Raw genomic sequence first — 19,446 nt, 5'->3', positions numbered from 1 at the left:
AGCTGCTCCCCGCGCCCCCACCGAGGGCCTGCGTTTGCTTCCCCACAGGGAGCCCGCTCAGGCCGGGCACGGCCGGAGCCTCTCCCTCCTCCCCCCCCCCCCCCCCCCGGCCCAATGCCGCCGCAGCGCTCGCACCCAGCCGGACCCGCTGAAGACGCCGCACACGGAAACGGGTGGACGGACCCTAAAGAAATGCGCTCCCTGCCAGTGACGGGCATGCACCGCGCCCAATGAATACCGAGAGCGCCGCCACAAGGACCAATGGCGCGGCGGGGCGGGCGGGGGCGGCCGCGCGCCGGGAGCCTTGGTAACGCGCGGGCCGCGTGTGGCGAGTGTGGGCGTTTGGGTACGGTGCTGCTCCGCTATGAAGATCGAGGAGGTGAAGAGCACCTCGAAGACGCAGCGCATTGCTGCTCACAGCCATGTCAAGGGGCTGGGGCTGGATGAGAGCGGCACCGCTAAGCCGGCGGGGGCCGGGCTCGTGGGGCAGGAGAATGCGCGGGAGGTGAGCGAGGGGGGCGGCGGGGCCTGGCCAGGGCCCCCGTGGGGCCCAGCAGCCCCCACCCGGCTCGAGGTGGCAGTCTCAGGGGCCCTGGTCTGTGCTGGGTGTTCTTAGAAGTCCCGATAGTGGGTGAAAGTCTTCGTCTCGGATCCTCCGTGTATTCCTCTGCTGCGTGAGAAGCGATGGGGATCGAGGCTGTTCCTTATGCCACTACTTTTCCGCATTAGCTGGCGGCAAGGGCTGGTGGCTGCCTCCCGCGTTTTAGACGTAGAAATCGAGGTATAAAAAGCAATGAAACCTACCAAAAGTGAAGAGAGTTGGTGTAAGTAGGGGTTGAAGCTTCTGTTTCAGTCCGGCGTTTGGCCTGGGCAGGTGCTTTAGCTGCTCTGCCCTTCAGAAAGCCAAAGGTGCATCTCCTGCCGTATTTTGAAACCATTATATATGCATGCAACTCCCGGAGGGGGAAAGGAGTCTGTGCTCTTAGGTTGAGTTTCGTCATCTGTGATTTTTTTTTCTGTTTTTTAGTGTCTGTGTGAGATAAAATGATTGTAGGAAGTGGGTTTTTCTGAACTTGCCTCCCTTTTTGTGTGCATGAAACTGAAATCCTCTTTATTTTTAGCGGACTCACAAAACCTAATATTTCTAAACACTTTTAGTAATATTGGAAGAGAAGATATTAGAGAAATACTTGTGTTACTGGTATAAAGACTTACTTAACTTACAGGCTTGTGGGGTTATAGTGGAACTAATCAAAAGCAAGAAAATGGCTGGCAGAGCTGTGCTGTTGGCTGGACCTCCTGGAACTGGCAAGGTATTATTATTTTTCTTTTATACGAAAGAAATTATTCCTGTATCTAATGTAATTTGTTATAAAAAACGGCTTAGGGTAATAGTTATGCAATGTTTTAATTACTGGAATTTTTTTAAAATCAATGTATTGATGGCTTCCTGCTTTATATTTTGATTTTTGCCATGTCATCAACATGGCAAAAATCTGGTGTTGTGTTCAGGCACCGTTAATGTGAAGTCACCTGTTGTAGGTTACCAAACAAATAGGTAATATGGTCTCTGCAGAAGAGTCTTAGAAGTTAATTTTATATTAAAAGCCCAAATATTTTTTGCTTTGTTTATTTTTTCCAGTGATATTTAAGTTTTTTTGCATTTGTATTCGATGTCAAATTCAAAATCCCAGTATTGTTCCTTAGAGATGTTTTGTTAGTCTTTGAAAAAAGTCACTTTATGTGCACCTAACTTGTTTGGGAGGAGGAGGGTTGTATGGAGAAATACATGTCAGGTAGAACATTTTTAATCTTAAATTGATAGTTGATAATGTGGAAGGTAATATGATGAGGAAAGTTACATCTGTGCAGAAAGAATCCTTTGTTAATTCTCACAAAAATTAACATGTTGGTTTTGTGTTTGTTTTTTTTAAAGACTGCTTTGGCTTTAGCTATTGCTCAGGAACTGGGAAGTAAAGTTCCCTTTTGTCCTATGGTTGGAAGTGAGGTCTATTCTACTGAGATCAAGAAAACAGAAGTTCTAATGGAAAACTTCCGACGTGCAATTGGTAAGCTCTAGAAAAACAGAATAATTAAGTGTTTGCATGATACTTATTTTGGGTTTTCTCAGTCATCTAAAAAGGAAAAACTTTTCAGTGGCCATGGTGGTTTTTCAGATAATGGTATGTTCTTTCTTTCAGTACTGATGTTAATTTAGTGAATCTCTTCCACAGTTAGTGGAGTCAGGTTTTCTGTTTATAAACCACAGTTTAATTGCTGTATTACAGTTTATTCTACTTCCCCAGATTCTCCTCTCATCCTCTAGGTTCATCTGGTTTTGCCTCTGACTGAATAAAGCTAAAAGAAAAAATATTTTTAGTTTCTTACGTTAGCAGAAATACTTGTAGATGGAAAAATGCTCTTGCCTGTTTTTATTTTAGTGATTTCACCCTACTAAGTGAACAATCATAGTCAGGGACTCCCAAGTGCAGTGTTAGCCTGACTTGGTATTACAGTGAGCACAAAGAAAGTTCCCTGCTAACAAAACAAATAATGTCTTAACTTAATGTCTTCCTCAGTTTTAGAGTGCTTTTGCAAGCTTGATGGAAGTTGGTTAAGTTTGCAGCATTACCTCAATGAGTATCTAAAATCTCTTAGGTGATTGCTGCTGACAACTGATAAATGCAGTTAGAAGTGGCCCTTGTTTGTATGAGGATTGGCTAAAGATAGCCTAGCTGATTTTGGTATTGACGTATTAACAGTTAATTTTCCTGGTTTCTGTACCATGTTTTCCTTTGGACTTCATTTAAGTATTTCATGGCAGTGAGGAAGAAGTCTCTCAGTTTTGCAATGAAACAAAAGTATTCCATTGACTTTTGTAAGAAGGCAGCTCTAAGTAGTCCCTGGTCTTCTAGTTACCATGAAACTGGCAGGACCTGGGGGAGGGAAGCCAGAGACTCAATAGTCTGCAAAATTTCCTTGATGTGATGAAGTTCCCTGTCAGAGATTTGGAAACCTGAACCAACGGATGAAACTTATGCCATCCGTGTTGTCATTTCTAGAGATAGCAGTATTTTAACTCTCTGAGGTTTAACAGCCAGCTACATTGTTAGTTCCCTGCATTCCCTGAATGTCAATACAGAGACACTTCTAAACAAATATTAATGTTAATGAAAGATGGAACTTGTTTTATTCCTTTCTGTTGAATTCCATGTCACATTTCCATAACACAGCCTTTATTGAATATTTTTATCAGCATAAAAAAACCCAACTGAAATATTTTAAAGGACTGGTAACCACAGTTTCTCTTAATGGAACACTTACTAATTGTGTTTAAATCTCAGGTATGTTTTAGCTTCCCTACCTGGTAAACAAATAATTTACAAGAGTGCATTTCTTAAAAAATGATTTTGTATGCACAGCGCAGTATCAGCTGTGACTGGGTGCAAAAGAAGCTTCAGCTCACATTTCAATCAATACCTAAAGTATTCATTTAGGTTTTTTGGTTTTTCATATGATTCCTTGCTAGGAGGTTCTGTGTACATCATCTGTTGCTCATATTTTGCATTTTACTTTCAGGGGGTTTAGCCACCTCAATTTATAAAAATAATCAGAGATATTAACGTGAATGTTTAACCTTTTTTTTTTTTTTTTTTTCTTCTTCTTGGAAACAGCAGAATCTGACTGGTTTGGACCCATCACTGTATAAGGAAACGTGTGTTTCTGAGTTTACAGAACTTGTATTATTGTTGAGATTCTTTTAATAACAGACTTGACATAGTCTCATGTCCAAGTGCTGTTTGGGATGTAGTAGAGAGTTTATAAAAAGAAACAGAAGGGGATGGAGTGGGAGATGAGAAAATGGAATTGTACAGGTTAAAAAAATTCACTTGAGAGAAATTACTCCTGTATAGAGCTTATTAGCAGCTGGCAAGTATGACAGTAGCTAATGTTAGAGCTCAGTTGCAGTAAAAAATAACTGCTGGAATCGCCACTTAAATAGCGTATCTGTTCCCTGAGTCTCCAAATGGTATCTGCTGGTAAATCAAACAAGTGCTATTTAACTCCATATTTAACTCTGTTGAACCAAAAAATGAAATCGCCCACTATTGCCTTCTTGGACTCTCATCTGATTTGTAAGTAGGAGATACCTCAGTTTAAGAACTCTTTTGAGAATGAAATTTGTAGTTGATACATGCAAATTCATTTGAAAACAAAGGATAATCAGCAGCAATCTCAAAGCATCAATTACTTTTGTTCAGGTCATGCTTGCCTGTAAATATTTCTATAGACATATCTATGTGAGCACATTAGAGGGATGCTTTTGAAGCAGATCTCTAGGTTGTCCTTGCTGACTCATGTTTGGTTTGTGTTGTGGAACAGTCTGAGCATGTGAAATGAATTCTTTTCAGATTAAATGAAACAGGAAGACGGGCTTTAGCGGCATAGAAAAATATATCCCAAACACACATGGGCTTCCAGTTTTTCAGAGCAGAATAGAGATTGTGCTGGAAGTTTAAAAGCAGAACAAAAAGGAAAAAGAAACCTGTGAATGTCCAGTTTTCAGCACCAGCAGTTTTACTTTACAGATCCCCATATTGCTTCACATTCCTTGCACGTGTAGCCTATGTGATGAGGTCAGTTTTGTAACTCAAAGGTTCATTAATTTTTTGTCTGATGTTTTGACATACCTGAAAAAAAATTTTAAAAACTACTGAAATTAACTTTCCATAGAACTTTTTATTTGGTGCTAAATAAAAGAAAGGAAACATTTTTTACCAAGAAGTTGCCATGCTATCCGCCGTTAACCTGTTTCTCGCATTTCAGATCCTAGTCTTAATTTGGGCCCAGTAGGGGGAGACAGACTCGTGTTTGTCAGTTCTATATTCCCCTATCAGCAGCTCAAGGTTACTGGTGAAGTGTCTGATCTATTTCAAAGCTAAATGAAAAGTTATGGAACAAGGAAAGTTTTATAAAGTCCTAATAGCCTCAGACTGGGCAGGATGACTTCCTTATATCTTGTTACAGCCCATTCATTATTTTTGGTATGGCATGTGTGTCTCATAAAATACTTTATAGAGTCTCTTCAGATGTGGGTTCTTTGAACTTTTATGTAGTTAGAATGTATGCATAATTGTAGTGGTGGTGGTGATGATAGTGTTTTTTCTTTGGAACAGTCTTAACTGTAAAACTCTTCAGCCCTGTATTATTCATCAATTTAAAGTAACTTTAGTTAATTACAATGGTTCTGACTAGAATAGAAGATACCCAGATACTATGATGATTGCTCGGCTGTCTGAAAATGAAGGATGTCATTGTCAGCTATTTTGAAATAGTTTTAAATTTGCATTATAGCAGTTTTTGCTGAATTTTATCTAGCTCTCCTTTTGCTATTAACGTGAAAAATATTTAAAATGATATATTAACCTTTTCTCAATCTTACGAGGTTCTAACACTGTACCTGTTAATCAATTTATGTTATTTTTAGCTCAGCTGCTAAAACGTAAAGTTTTTTATGAAGCTACTTTTTTCTCCTGTCTTTTGCTTTGCTTTGCAGGAGTTTTCTGATGGTCCAAAAATAATGTAAAACTCTGTTATATTAGTGCCACTCGTTTCAGAAGATGTTGTGTTTCTCTGACTTCAGTGTAGGGGAACAGATCAAACAAATCCACTCTTGGGGGGGTGAAAAGAGAGAAGATACTGATATTTGCTTCAAGAACTAGTAATAATGATTGGAAGAAAATAATTTCTTAAGAGTTTACTAAACTGCTTTGCAGATCAAAACTTGGGCTGAACTTTCATCCTGATGACACAGGGTGAATATTCTCATTTAATATTGAAGAACAATAATTAATCTTTCCATTGTTAAAGGTAAAAAATTACCAGTAAATGTAATGTAGCCTCATACTATGTTACATTCTGTTGGCAGTAATGCAGCAGGCTCCTGAGTGTATACAGCCATTGATTCATATATTGAAGCTATTCTAAACAATTTCTTGCAGGGTTGAGGATTAAAGAGACCAAGGAGGTTTATGAAGGAGAAGTTACAGAACTAACTCCATGTGAGACTGAAAACCCTATGGGGGGCTATGGCAAAACCATCAGCCATGTAATTATAGGACTCAAAACTGCAAAGGGAACCAAACAGCTGAAGGTATGTATGGTAGTCTCAAAAGTCTTCTTAAGTATTTTGGGTCTGCATCTTCTATATTTTGCACTTCTTATTTCCATTTCAAGCTCTTGGTCCCCATCTCTGTAGATGGAGACGCCAGGAGGCTGTTTTCTTTTGCTGGATATCTTTATCCTACTCCTGATGTTTCTCTGCTTTTATGTAGAATATTGAGCTATTAGTCTTGTTTCCTACTAATTGAAATTAGAGATATCCCCGCTGCTCAGGGGCTCCTGTTACTTCTCTTTGTGGCAGCAGACACTTGTATCTTCAACGAGTTAAAGGCGAGTTTAGGCAGGAAGAGACCCTGGTGCAATTTTGCAGCATTACTAATACCACAGAAAAATGGGCTGAGTTGGGAATCTGAACTATGATCTGTGTCATCCGTGATACGCTCACTCTGACCCTGGCTATAAATTCATGTTGATGGTAACAAACATATGAGAAAGGTCTTGTTTATTTTTGTTTTCCTGACTCTCAACTGAATTTTTGAGGATGGTTTTGGGGAATCTTGCTTACCTTAGTATAAATGGTTCTTTGTGTCACATCTTGGCTTTCTACATGGGGAGATACGCTCTAGTGAATATTTGATAGAGAACTGGAAATTGAGCTGGTAGTTTGCCAGCTCAGACCCACCTTCCCTTTGTTTTCTTGTACAAGTCTCTGTCCATGTTGTTCAATTCCCCTGTCAGAGTACGAGAGAGCAGAAAAACTGTCTCTGTTGTTAAGTATCGTCTTGCATTTGTTCACCCTGAAAATAAGAAAACGCAGAGCAAAAGTGGATAAACATGTACTGAGAGAAACAAAAGCATCTAGCATATTCCACGTCCACTCTTCCTCACATAGCTGCACAGAGGATAAAGACTCAAGAAATCAAGTAGCATAATTCAATGCTATAGCCAGATTTTTTATAGAATTTTTGCTAGAAAGGAAGAGAATTGCTGCTTCCTAGGTATAAATATGTTGTCACATTACACAAAGGCGTATCCTGCGTTAGTAACTGGTATCATAACGTTTCTGGCACTTACCGTCATTTCAGACAGCAGATATTTTTGGTAAGAAAGTTGGGTGCATCTTCTTCCAAATTTATTCTCTATCACTACTCCAGGTGTTACAGCTTTATAAAATCCTAGAGGTACTGTTGGGGGGAGTTGGAGTTTAATTTTGTCTGGTGGGAGTGAGCTTTAGATGAAACTTCTTTTCCTTGATTACCATAACAAAATGGAACTGTTTTGACCACTATAATGTTTGCTTGCCTCCAGCTGGACCCAAGCATATTTGAAAGCTTGCAGAAGGAGCGAGTGGAAACTGGCGATGTTATTTATATTGAAGCAAACAGTGGAGCCGTCAAGGTAAAAGTTCTGCACTTTTATGCAGGTGCATGTATTCTTGCAGACCTTTCTCTGCCTTTGTCAGAAGGCTCTCCGATTTATTAACCTTAACTGACATGAAATGGTTACATGGAAGTTTTAAAGAGAGCCCAGTGTTTTCCTTATCTTGAGAGAAAATTCTCTCTTGCACTGAAAGAACATGGTGATCTGGCTCACAATTAAGGTCATCTGGCAAGGAAGCTATCACTGATGCTGTCTGGATGAGTTTTCTTTTCTGTAAGATCAAGACATCTTTAAGGGAAGGGGGAAAAACCAAGCAACTTTAGTCATTTTCAGGCTGACACGTGCAGTGTATTTAATCTTTCTTTTATCGCTCTGGTATTTTCTCCACAAGATATATACATGTAGAAGGGAATACTGCATTAGTTAGCATTCTTTTCATATCTGATTTAGAAAGTAGTGTATAGCGATACTTGCTGTTTAATGGATGAGCATAATATTTTCTATCATATAATAAATCACCCACCTACAAAGCAGTCTTGAACAGTTCTCGCAATCTTTAGTTAATCTGCTGGATTTGTCCTTAGCAAGAATTGCATACGGTTAAAAGAAGGGGAGAGAGGAGTGGAATATTCTTACTACTGAAAATATCAGGTGTTTTTCAACAGAGTTTTTGAGCTTTGATCAGTAGATAGGGTATGCCATGCCTGTTGCTAAGCAGGGAGTGGGATGTCTGAGTTGTCAGCTGAAGCTTGTCAGGACTGGAATTGTGAACTAAGCCCTTTATCAAGTTGGTGTCACTCAAGGTTTTGGCACTGAAACTAATTCTATACCTGGGTTTCTCTGCTTTTCCTCAGAGGCAAGGCAGGTGTGATATCTATGCTACGGAATTTGACCTTGAAGCTGAAGAGTATGTTCCCTTGCCAAAGGGTGATGTGCACAAGAAAAAGGAAATTATTCAGGATGTCACCCTGCATGACTTGGATGTGGCCAATGCTCGACCTCAGGTATCTGACTCCACAGATGAAGTCTTTACAGAAAAATCATTTGACATAGATGTGGTGGTTACTGCAGTAATTAAGGAGACGTGGCAAGCTGAGCTGTCCTAGATCACCCCCAAAGATTCCACTATAGGAAAAGGAGTAGGTGTTACATCTTGAAGGCTGGTCTACCTCTCCTCTCTTCAGGGAGGTCGTGCTGCAGTTGACTGCCTCCATGGCCCTGCTGTACAGTTTAAAGAAGCAGTTGCTAGATTAGGATTCGTGCATCTGGTCATGGAATATTTGGCAGAGTACATTTCCTAACACTTCAGAGAACAGCCTTATAGCCAGAGCTTCCACTAGGATATTTGGGATCTGTTACCTTCACAGTATATACATGGTCTAGACCTAGCTCTCTTCTTTGCTCCATCCCTTGCAGAAAAAGAGCAGTGTGGGCTGCTCCTCTTGACCAGGAAAAGAGATTATTACTTTCTCTGCAGAAGGAAAGTTGTCTACAGATGTGAAGTAGCAGCAGCTAGATCTGCATCATTCTATTTATTGAAAGTTCTGAATGTGGATTAATATATTCTGTTCTGTGTTTATGGTTTTGTGGCCATGAAATGGAACCTGCAAGCACTATCATAAGAGGTGAAAGTGTTTTGACTGCTGTGGATTCTGTTGATGGCCCTGCTTGCTTCAGAAATGTTTCATGACCTCTTGTTAAACTTCTTGTGACTTTCATAGAGCTCTGAACATACTGCAGCAAAAAAATGGGAAATAGGCAAATTGCTCCTCACTGTATCTTAACATAAACTCGGTATTGAGGGGATTCCATGTATATCATAGACAAAAGCCACTAACAATATCTTTGTTTAAAGGCTGGCATCCCTACAGTATGATACTACGATCCCTTAACTACTCAATTTCAAAGTAAACATCCTTTTTTCCAACAAAATCATTTATCTGATAAAAATCATGCTATTCAAAAGTCAGAATAATTGTTCCTGTGTTGACAGGTTGAACACCTACCGTGCATGCAGGCAATCCAAGTCTCTGTTCCCGGACAATTTCAGTCCTTCTCCGTGCCAGTGTTTTTAAAAGAGGGTATCTCCTTGGGGGTTTTTATGTTCTCCAAATGACAAGGCTAAAGAAGGGGTGAGGAGGTATCTAAATAGTTATGTTTAGAATACTGCTGCGGTGAAGTGACCTAACCTTTGACAGATTATCCACCACTGCTGATATAAAGTATCAAGTTAACTGCAAGAAACAACTTCTTTAACCAATTTCTGATTTATAAAATTCTCTAGGTATGTGTTGACTATGAGACCTCATAGCTGATCTGTAACTTTATTTTCCTAGGGTGGACAAGACATCCTTTCTATGATGGGACAATTGATGAAGCCTAAGAAAACCGAAATTACTGGTATGAATCCTGCACAGTGGTTTTAGATCAACATAACCTATATGTTTGCCAGTTAGAAAATGATTAAAAATGGGGTTACTAACACAGCATCTCTGTGAATGCCTGTGTGGTATTTATTCATAAGTACTCAGATTTTGAAAAGTAGTGATATAGCTGCTAGAATTGCAACGGCTGGAAAGAATACAATGGTATTGGTTCACACATACGGTGATAAAATATATACCAGTCTTTCTGGAGAGAGAGAGGTCAGAATGCTAGTGCCATCCCCCTTCTCAAAACATACCTGCAAGAGAGTGCAAGGCTCACAGTTTTGACAAAGAGCAAAACTGCAAAGCAACAACAAAATCTAAAAAACGTTATTAACGTGCATTCTTATGTGAGGCAAACATATTGAATTTCTGTGGGGCAGAAAAATGGCTTCCAAAGACTCTTAACTTTGGTTTGGTTTAGACACGTCTGTAGCAGCTGTCTATTGACTTGATGCTCAGAAGTGCAGTGCTACTCTTCCTACCTACAGATCATTGGGGAAAAAAATATCTACAGAAAGATCTGTTCTCCTTTTTGCTTTGAAAGAAATGTTTCAGTAAGTGACTATCTAAATTTAGATCAAAGACTGTTTCAATACCTAACTTGAATGGCGGTCTTTTGAAGTATTTCATCTGTTCCAGAGGTCATGTTGCTTATTCTAATGTCAGATTTATTGATGTAACATCTTGAATAGCTTTGAGATCCATATGTTCACAGGAATTTATATAGCCCTATTTTTTTTTTCGTTAAACAACATCTTTGCTGAAATACAGTAGCAATATTTTATTTTTTCAGTTATGTTCTTTTCAGCCATACTTGGAAACTTTATTTCATGGTTTAAGCTGAAGTTTGACTGACTGCCATCACCACCAAACTCCCCAAAGCCACAAAAATAATAGGTTTTCATAAGCCATGTGAGGGGACAGACTACCCCAGTGAAGTGTGAGAAGTTCAGTTTAGAAATATTTTGTTGCACAGATGTCTCCCTGTTACAGGACTGAATGCCAGAGAATTTTTAGTGTCACAGATTTTCCTTGTGGCAGTAAGATACCAAAGCATGAAAAAATAAAAGGACCGTTTTACTTGCCTTAAGCCTTTCATACAGACCTATAGTTCACTAGCAGTACAACAACTAACAGTTTCCTTTTGTTCTCAGACAAACTTCGAGGAGAGATAAATAAAGTGGTAAATAAATACATTGATCAAGGCATCGCAGAGCTAGTCCCAGGTGTACTCTTTGTAGATGAGGTGCACATGCTGGATATTGAATGTTTCACATACCTGCACCGAGCACTGGAATCTTCCATTTCACCCATAGTCATCTTTGCTTCCAATCGAGGAAACTGTGTTATCAGGTATGATGTCTAAACTTGAATTTTCTGGTTGTCATTGGTCCATAAATCTTGGAATTAGCTGAAGCAGTAGAATGACAATTTTGAAGGCTTTTGTCTCTTGACATCTGTGATAATCCCACACATGGGTTGCAAACTGCATCAGAGCTCAAGAACTACATGTGAGCTTCCGGAGGGGACAAGCACTTAATGCCGAGCCGACTGAGTTAAAGCAGGATGGAATTACTCCTTTTACCTCCACTGACACACCCCTCTCGTAACAGCTTCTGCATTGTCTTACTTCCTGGGTGATCTATAACAATTACCTTTTTCATTGGATGCCTCTACACATCTGATGCTTGCACATTAGGGACATTGAAAACACAAGAACTACAAACCTCTAATGTCATAGTTTCCTGCTTCTTCTGGATTATTTTGCTGTTTGTCTCCTCGTTGCATCAGACTTAAATTTACTGTTCTTACTATTAAACCATGTTACAATTCAGCCTCTCCCTACTCTTCATTCTTTCCTGCTGTGTTGGTCTGGCTTTCTGTTACTCTTCAGTCTTGCCAACTAACTTGTTTTTAATCTCCAATCAAGTTCGTGCCTCCACTACAGTATTTTGCACCCACACAATGCATTCTTCGCATGTTCAGTAAAAATGCTCTCCTCTTTCACATTCTTTCTTAAGTTCTACTGCTAATTTGTGGTCTAGGTCTAATTATGTCTAAACAAGCTGTCATTAGCAATGATTGCTACTCTTCAAATTGATTTAATTCAGCTGTGTAACCAGCCATTTCTTTCCCTCTTAGTGGCTCATCTGGTATTAATCTTTCTCTGTTTGCATTGCTTGGAAGTGAAGGTGATAAGCCGTTCAAAAATGTTCAAGGTGGACATTGCAATGCTCTCTTTGCAAAGGCATAAAAAGGCTTGTCTTGTAAAAGTAGAGCAAACGGAGATCTTTCAGCATGGATTCACTGCAGATCTTGTTATCTGAAAACTGTGATTTAAGAAAGGAAGTTTTCCATGTAACAGTTGGATCCAATATTGCTAAATTAAGTCCTTAAAAGCAAGCTCTTAACTGTATACTGCTCTCTCAAGTAGTTAGTGATGCTCTGATTTGCCTGCTGACAGCCCTTAAAGGGGTTGGGAGGCAGGAATACTAATTGTATAGACAGTATAGTTGATTCTGTAACCTCATAGAGAAGGAATCATTTCAGAGGAGAGGATGCCATCTGCTCAAGAGTACAGCGGATGATTGCAGGGCATTTTGATTCTTTTGCCAAGGAGAGCCATGGCCAAAGCTGCAGTGTTTAAATACTAGCACTAAACTCAGAAACGTAGTGCTCTACCACCGCTTTACTGCTTTTACCTGCAGTCTCTGTAGATCTCATGAAATCTGGATATCTTCACTCTTGATTTCACAGCAAATCATGGTCATCTTGGAAAGCCAAAAGTAGATGTGTCTGCAGCCTTTGCTGTTGGGTGTTACATGTCAAACAAATAAAATGGTTGGGGGGATCCTGCTCTGTCCTTCATGCGCAGACCTCCACTTCTCAATTTGCTGAGTTGCAAGCATGGAATGTGAACCACTCCAGTATTCGCTGGAGGGACTGGGAGAAGGATTGAACAGAGTAAAGGCTTGCTCAGCAAGAGGGGATGTTCTCCAAATGGATGGTAGTGTATATAATATCTACTGATACTGCTAAACAACATAATAGGAATGATTTGTTCCTTGGTAGAAATTGCCTTGGAATATTAGTTAAGACTATTGGAAGATACAATGCAGACAGGCACCACCTCTTATCTGTTTTTGAGTGGCATATTAAAAGCTCCAGAAATAGTATTTGTTTCCTTTGAGCTGTCCAGTATGAACTTCAGACTACAATTTTTCCTGTCTCTGTTTGGGGAGTGTGTCTCTGCAGGAAGACACAAGAATTGTAGAGTAGTAGATGGGTAGTCACTTACTATTGATTTTAATCAAATTAATGTACAGAACTCAGAATAGTATTCGATCTCTTTTCTGTTTGGTTTCTCTTTAGAGGCACAGAGGATGTAGTGTCTCCTCATGGAATACCGCTGGACCTGCTGGACAGAGTAATGATTATCCGAACCATGTTGTATACACCCCAAGAAATGAAGCAGGTATGCACAGCATTTTAAGAGAACTTGTAAAAAGTCCCCAGAGTTCTAGTCTATCGGGTTGACTACTGTGTTTCTGCATATTCTGTTACTATAGAGCTGTCTGTGGTAACCAGGGTTTGTGCCAGAAAGCTAACCACTTCCTAAATGCATGCTGCTTTGGTAACCATTTACAGTAAGCTGGTTAAAATGTGCATGCAATTTCCCTGATTCCCACCCTCTGAGTTGTATTGGTAAGCATATCTAGAGCTGAAAGTGACATCTCACTTGCATGAAATAGCAATGAATTGTTAGATGAGCTTATCTCTTGCACAGATGTGCTTCCCGTAGAGTTTGCAGGTTCCAGCAGGTAGTGCTTTTCCAGTTGCTATGAGATGAAGTGTCACATCTTGGGACCTTTGGTCCCAGACGTCAGGCTGTTCCTTCATGGAAGAGAGGGACTGAGGAACGCAGCTTCATCCACTGTGGGTTTGCCTCTGTGCCCTGTACTGTAGCTGTAACCCCCTAGGTCTGTCGCCTGAAGCGGAGAGGTTTTTCATGCTCCTGGTCAAGTTTGGAAATGTAAGCACAGCAAGTGTTGCAGAGATAGGCTTCTGAATGCCTGGAACTTTTCCTGTGGGGCCATCCCAATGTATTGTGTGTATCGATTATAATGCTTGGGTGCCATTATGATGCATTGTGTCAAAGATCCTCCCTCATTAGCGTCTCGATGCTGTGAAGTGACACAATGCAAAGACATTACGGTTTATCATGTCAATTCTTTGTATTATTTAAGAGATAGTGTCAATGGAAGAGAGCGTTGTCACAAGATAATAGTCTCCTGCTGCTGGATAAGTGCCAAGGTGAAGCCGAGGCATTTATCGAATATAAACGTAGAGGCAAAGCTTCATTTCACTTGGTTTGAGGAGCTTTTCATATGTGGCTGCTGTGAGCCATTCTCAGGATGATTTTTTGTGTGCCTGGGAGGGCACTTTAAAGCATTATGGTATAGATTACAGTAGAAGCACCCCAATGATTTAATAATACAATTATTTTATGTCTGTGTACAAAACAAATTTTAAAGTGTGACTTTTACTTAGCCTGGAGATGTTAAAAGACTGCTGTCTGCACTTCCCTGTACTGTATGTGAATTTTGTGTAGTTAGGGTAGTAGGGGTATGAGCTCTGAGTTGCTTTTTGTTAAGGTCGCTATATATAATACCTGCTTAGTGTGCTGTATTATCACACAGATAATACACTGTTAAAGAGCTAGTTTCTGAACTGTTGACTTTCAGAAGAGCTGGGTAAGCGCTGTGATTTCCACCCTCCACAGGGGTGAGGGAAAGCAAGTGTTTACAGTAGCATTTCCTAAAGCTAAAAATAGAGTCCAAACTTTATGTTCCCATAATCGGATAATCTCACCTTCTCTTTAAATTAAGACTTTTGGATTACTTCTCTTGGGAGAAGAGGAGGAACTACTACACTTAACTTTGGTTTCTAACTACATATAGTTTGGGGGTGCGTGTGTATGTGTGTAAAAATAAGACATTCATAAATTTATTTATTTTTGCTCCCTTTTTTCTTTCATGCTAGAAAGAAGTTTTCACTGCTCATGTTTCTGTGTGAGACTGCCTTGGCCTTTCACAATTGATTTGTTTTATCAGCAAAAGAATTGTCTGTGTATCTACTGAAAGTTTGTTCATAAACCAGTTCAAAATATTTCTCTTTGTGTTGGTAAAGTAGAAGTCCCATTGTGTAGCGCTGCTGTGAGAGCAAGACCCACAAGTTACCTTAGTGCGACCAGAATAGGGAGAAAATTCACTTTTATGCATGTGCTAGTCAGGTATTGTTGTAATCAAACTTTTGCATGTGTGTCTGCTGTTAGATGTTAGAGGTTGTAACTGGGATTTTCTGGTTCCTAGTGTATTTTACCTGATAAACACTTGTTTTCCTATTTCATAGCAGCTTGCTTGTGTATGTATTTGCTGGGTTAATGGCTTGGGCCCCAATTCTTCAGTAAGTTGTAGCTAAGTTGCTTGATAAAAAATTACTGAAAAAAGCATTGTTAAAGATGTGGCATTCAAGATACCTTGTTTTTAGCAGGGGAGGAATTAAGTAGCAGTATTTGAATGAAAGGAAGGTGATGTTTAGGTGATCTAAAAGATAGACAAAAATCTGAATTTCAATCTGAAATTGCAATTTGCAGCAGTATTGCCAATATTCGGTATTAATATCTTAGCGTAACTTCCTGCCATTTCAAGCCCCTCTTTTTTTTTTTTTCCCCCACTCTGTTCCCTGACTCCCCTAGCGCATTTTTATGGCCTTAATTTAAACGAGTGCTTCTTGATATCTTGTTTACAAAGCTGCCAAAGTGAAAAATACCTGTATTATATGAGGCTTGCAGTTCGAGTTATCTCAGCACTACAACACAACATCATTATCCAGTCTGCCCCTTATCACTCAGCTGGTAATACGGACTACCGAGAGACTTGTGCCACTTTTGTTACAGCTTTATATGCTCAGGCTTATTGGTGATATCTTGCTCTCCAACTTTGTAAAGATCTTCAAACTGGTACGAGCCTGAGACTGTTCCTGAAAGATTAGATTCTTCTTAGTGATTTTTTTCTTCTTGTAGGAATAGGTGAATCATAGAAAGTAACTTTTTGATTTATTTTACTATCATCTTCTTGTCAATTGAATAAAAAGTGTGTTGTGAGCTGCTAAGGAAGGGGCGTAGCTTTCTGTAGGGCTTTTTGGAGGGCTCTGCTGTATAGCAGCAGTGATTCACTGTACAATTTAGTAACTGGTGTAGCTGTCCACAGGACTCCAGCTGGCATTTACTTCCTGCATACTTTTCTCTGTTTTGGTGTATAAGTTCTTTTATTCTGCTCTTTAGGAGATACTTTGCTAACCATGCAGTTATCATGAAGGGTTAGTAGTCCAGATGTTACTTCACTTGCCTTTTGTGATAATTGTTTTTCAACATCGTATTTGCTTATTCTAAGACTTAAATGTTCTACAGATTCTAGTTCAGTGGTAAGTTACAGTAGGACAACTCTCCACACCATCTTGTTTTATAGTATGTCTCATCTCTGAGCTGACAGTTTCCAGCTACTAAGTTAAGTAGTTTAGCATACTAATTGTTTGGGCTGGTACCTCACTTACTCATTCGTCCCAACAGATCATAAAACTTCGTGCTCAGACAGAAGGAATTAATATTAGTGAAGAAGCTCTAAACCATTTAGGGGAAATTGGTACCAAGACAACCTTAAGGTAAGTTGAGCAGAGTTGGGTTTTCTCTTAAGTGTGATTGGGTCTAAGAACTCTGTAGGATAACTCACACTTGTATGGGAGAGGTTTGTCTCACTTGCAATAACGCAGTCTATTAGCGGTGCTGACGTTAAAAAGAGTGGTAATCCTCCTCTTACATCCTTTAAAGAATGTATGTGCTGGAGAGTCTTGCAGACTTTTTACGTGCTGGTAGAGCTGTGTGTTTCCTAACAAATCTCCCACGCCTACATATATTCAGTTCACACGGAATTGTAATGATGTATCCATCTCTGTTTGATCACAGGTATGCTGTGCAGTTATTGACCCCAGCTAACCTGCTTGCCAAGATTAATGGGAAAGACAGCATCGAGAAAGAGCATATTGAAGAAATAAATGAACTTTTCTATGATGCCAAATCCTCAGCAAAAATCTTGGCTGATCAACAGGAGAAGTACATGAAATAAAGAGCTTATCATGTTAGATGCTTTGAAGTGGCTTGAACCCTTACCCAGGGCTGGCTTAATTATTGAATGAGAATTGTTAATGGTATGTCTCTTTTGGGACTGAAAAATATTTAAATGTTGGACTGCTTTGTCAGGCCAGAATTAACTATCAAATGTTCCTATTTCGTTACCAACAGTAAGATGCTCCATGATGTCTGTGTAACATCTTAGGCTCCCTTTTATGAGTATGCATAAAACTAATAGCTCTTGACCCATCAGTTTTGTCTTTAGATTTCATTACAGAAGAGCTCTAACTGAAGTTGATGCTTAAGAACAGTCTATTTTCTTTATGAATGTTGTTCTAAAATAGTTTCCTTTTACAGATGAGAACTTTTTTTTTAAATCAGTTTGTCTGAAGTGCTTTATAATAAAATATTTCTAGAACATTGGAAGCTTGCATGTGTTTGCCATGGGTGTTGACCTGCCTAGAGAAACAGTCAAAACAAGTTGGAATTAACAAAGCCCATTATCAGCAAAATGGATCTGAAACACAAAAATAGACCTGCAGCAAAGGAAAGTAATAGCAATGGGACCTTTTGAAAGTGTTTACGTTTTTGTAGGCCTTTTTCTGAAGACTTCTTTGGAGAAAGCAGAAATAAGTAATAGTGATTACCTTGGTCCTACTTGAAGCCATTCTCCCAGACCAGAGTAACTTTACCTTTCTTTGGGTTTTCTTTAAGCAGATTAAATAAAAACTGCTTTCCATCATGGTTGGCGATTTTTTTTTTTTTTCACCATGTTCTGTCCCTACTTTCTTTAACACCCAGGATCAGGAGAAACTTACAAGCAAAACCTGAAATCCTGCTCTGCAGAGACTTTGTAGGAACTTGGCCTTGGTCTCTTGTTCACAAAGCATGCTTCCTTGGTTTGTAAAGCATGGGTACTTCATTGCTTCACAGCACTCTAAGGATAAATGATTTAAAGAAATAAGATCCTTGTGACACTGAAGTACAAATCTGTATAACCATGTAAACAGATGAAGTAGGGAAGAAATGTAGAAGCCCTATAAAGTGTCTAGCCTCACATTCTTTGTTAGAACCATTAGTGATGTAAAGCACTTTACGTACACTTACCTAAATAAACGTAGCTCTTAAGGTAGGGTGGGAAGGGAAGAAATAATAACTTGTCATAGTTTTAGGTACCCTTTTTAGCAGCTGCAAAGTGGGGAAGTTAACTTTTCAATTAATACTTTGAGCTCATAAAAAATTTTAATCCATGTTCCTAAATGAGAAGCTTTCTGACGAGTACCAAACATAAAGCTACTAAAGCTTCTACAGATCCTTCATAGCAAGTCATTGGCTCCTCACACTGGGAGAATCTCAGTGCCATTACATTAGGCAGACACTGGCAATTGCTTTTTTTTTTTTTTTTTTTTTTAAGTAAAAAGCACCTCTATTACTCATTTTGCTTTCCTAAGAGGTTTTCTTTTAAGAGTTCCTGGTAGTTAGAGAGGCTGAAATGATCACAAAGCCATAGCATGCATGTTTGTATAAAATACATTTACGTGGCTTAATTGCTGTGTATCAAATGTAACAGAGCTTCCTTGTTAAAACTGTAGAATTCCGACTCCTAAAACTAACCTGCAAGCTCAGTCATCATGTTGTTGGGGAAGGAGTCCAGCTGCTAAAACCCACTGTCCCCACTCCCATATGCTCCGGAGGCATCTCTTCCTTGTGCTGAAGTGCTGTTAGTGGAAATTGCTAATGATTTTTCGGCTCCAAAAAACATGGACTGGACAGCAGAGACTGCTGGGGAAAAAAAAGCAGAGCTGGAAAGAGGGTGGATAGTTCGGATTTAATGATGTTTTGATCACATTCTACCATCTCAGTCATGTAAAAACCTGCCCCATTCTTCAAAGTAAAATTCAGTAATCTGTCAGCCAACCCTAATTAGCTTTCATACTTTAAATAATCTATCTACTCCTTTTTCTGTGTCTGCACCTAAACAGTAGCGACAGAGATATTTAATGAATGATTTTTGGTTTATCTCTGAATATTTCTGGCCAAGGAGTAATCCTGCTTTCAAACCTAAAAATCTCTCTCTCATTGATTCCAAATGAATACAGATTGCAATTACACCATCAGACTAATTTTCCCAGTGCTTCTAAAGTACCTTTTTACTGGGGTGGGTTGCCGTGTTCTGTGGTAGTGCTATGGCATGATGGGAAGAGACCCAGCGAATTAAGCTGCTGAAGGGTCAAAATTGTACCTTTTTTTGCTATTGCAGTTTGGAAGTCCTTCTTGGCAGTGATGAATGTAGTTATTCAAGAATATAAGTACCATTTTTCCTTG

General features: G+C 39.5%; 1 protein-coding gene across 1 annotated transcript; it reads left to right on the top strand.

Annotated features, from left to right (window-relative positions):
* Positions 1-281: 281 nt before the first annotated feature.
* RUVBL1 (RuvB like AAA ATPase 1) lies at positions 282-17,547 on the top strand. Its single transcript, XM_056337121.1, has 11 exons — positions 282-505; positions 1,227-1,313; positions 1,937-2,069; positions 6,003-6,154; positions 7,432-7,521; positions 8,358-8,507; positions 9,840-9,903; positions 11,087-11,285; positions 13,305-13,407; positions 16,564-16,655; positions 16,957-17,547. Exons 1-11 carry the CDS (start codon positions 365-367, stop codon positions 17,114-17,116), a joined length of 1,371 nt encoding a protein of 456 aa, XP_056193096.1. The 5' UTR covers positions 282-364; the 3' UTR covers positions 17,117-17,547.
* The last annotated feature ends 1,899 nt before the right edge of the window (positions 17,548-19,446 follow it).

Source organism: Falco biarmicus, chromosome 4 (genome assembly GCF_023638135.1).
Source record: "Falco biarmicus isolate bFalBia1 chromosome 4, bFalBia1.pri, whole genome shotgun sequence".
In the NCBI taxonomy this organism is placed as follows: Eukaryota; Metazoa; Chordata; class Aves; order Falconiformes; family Falconidae; genus Falco; species Falco biarmicus.
This window is presented reverse-complemented; position numbering and strand designations above follow the sequence as displayed.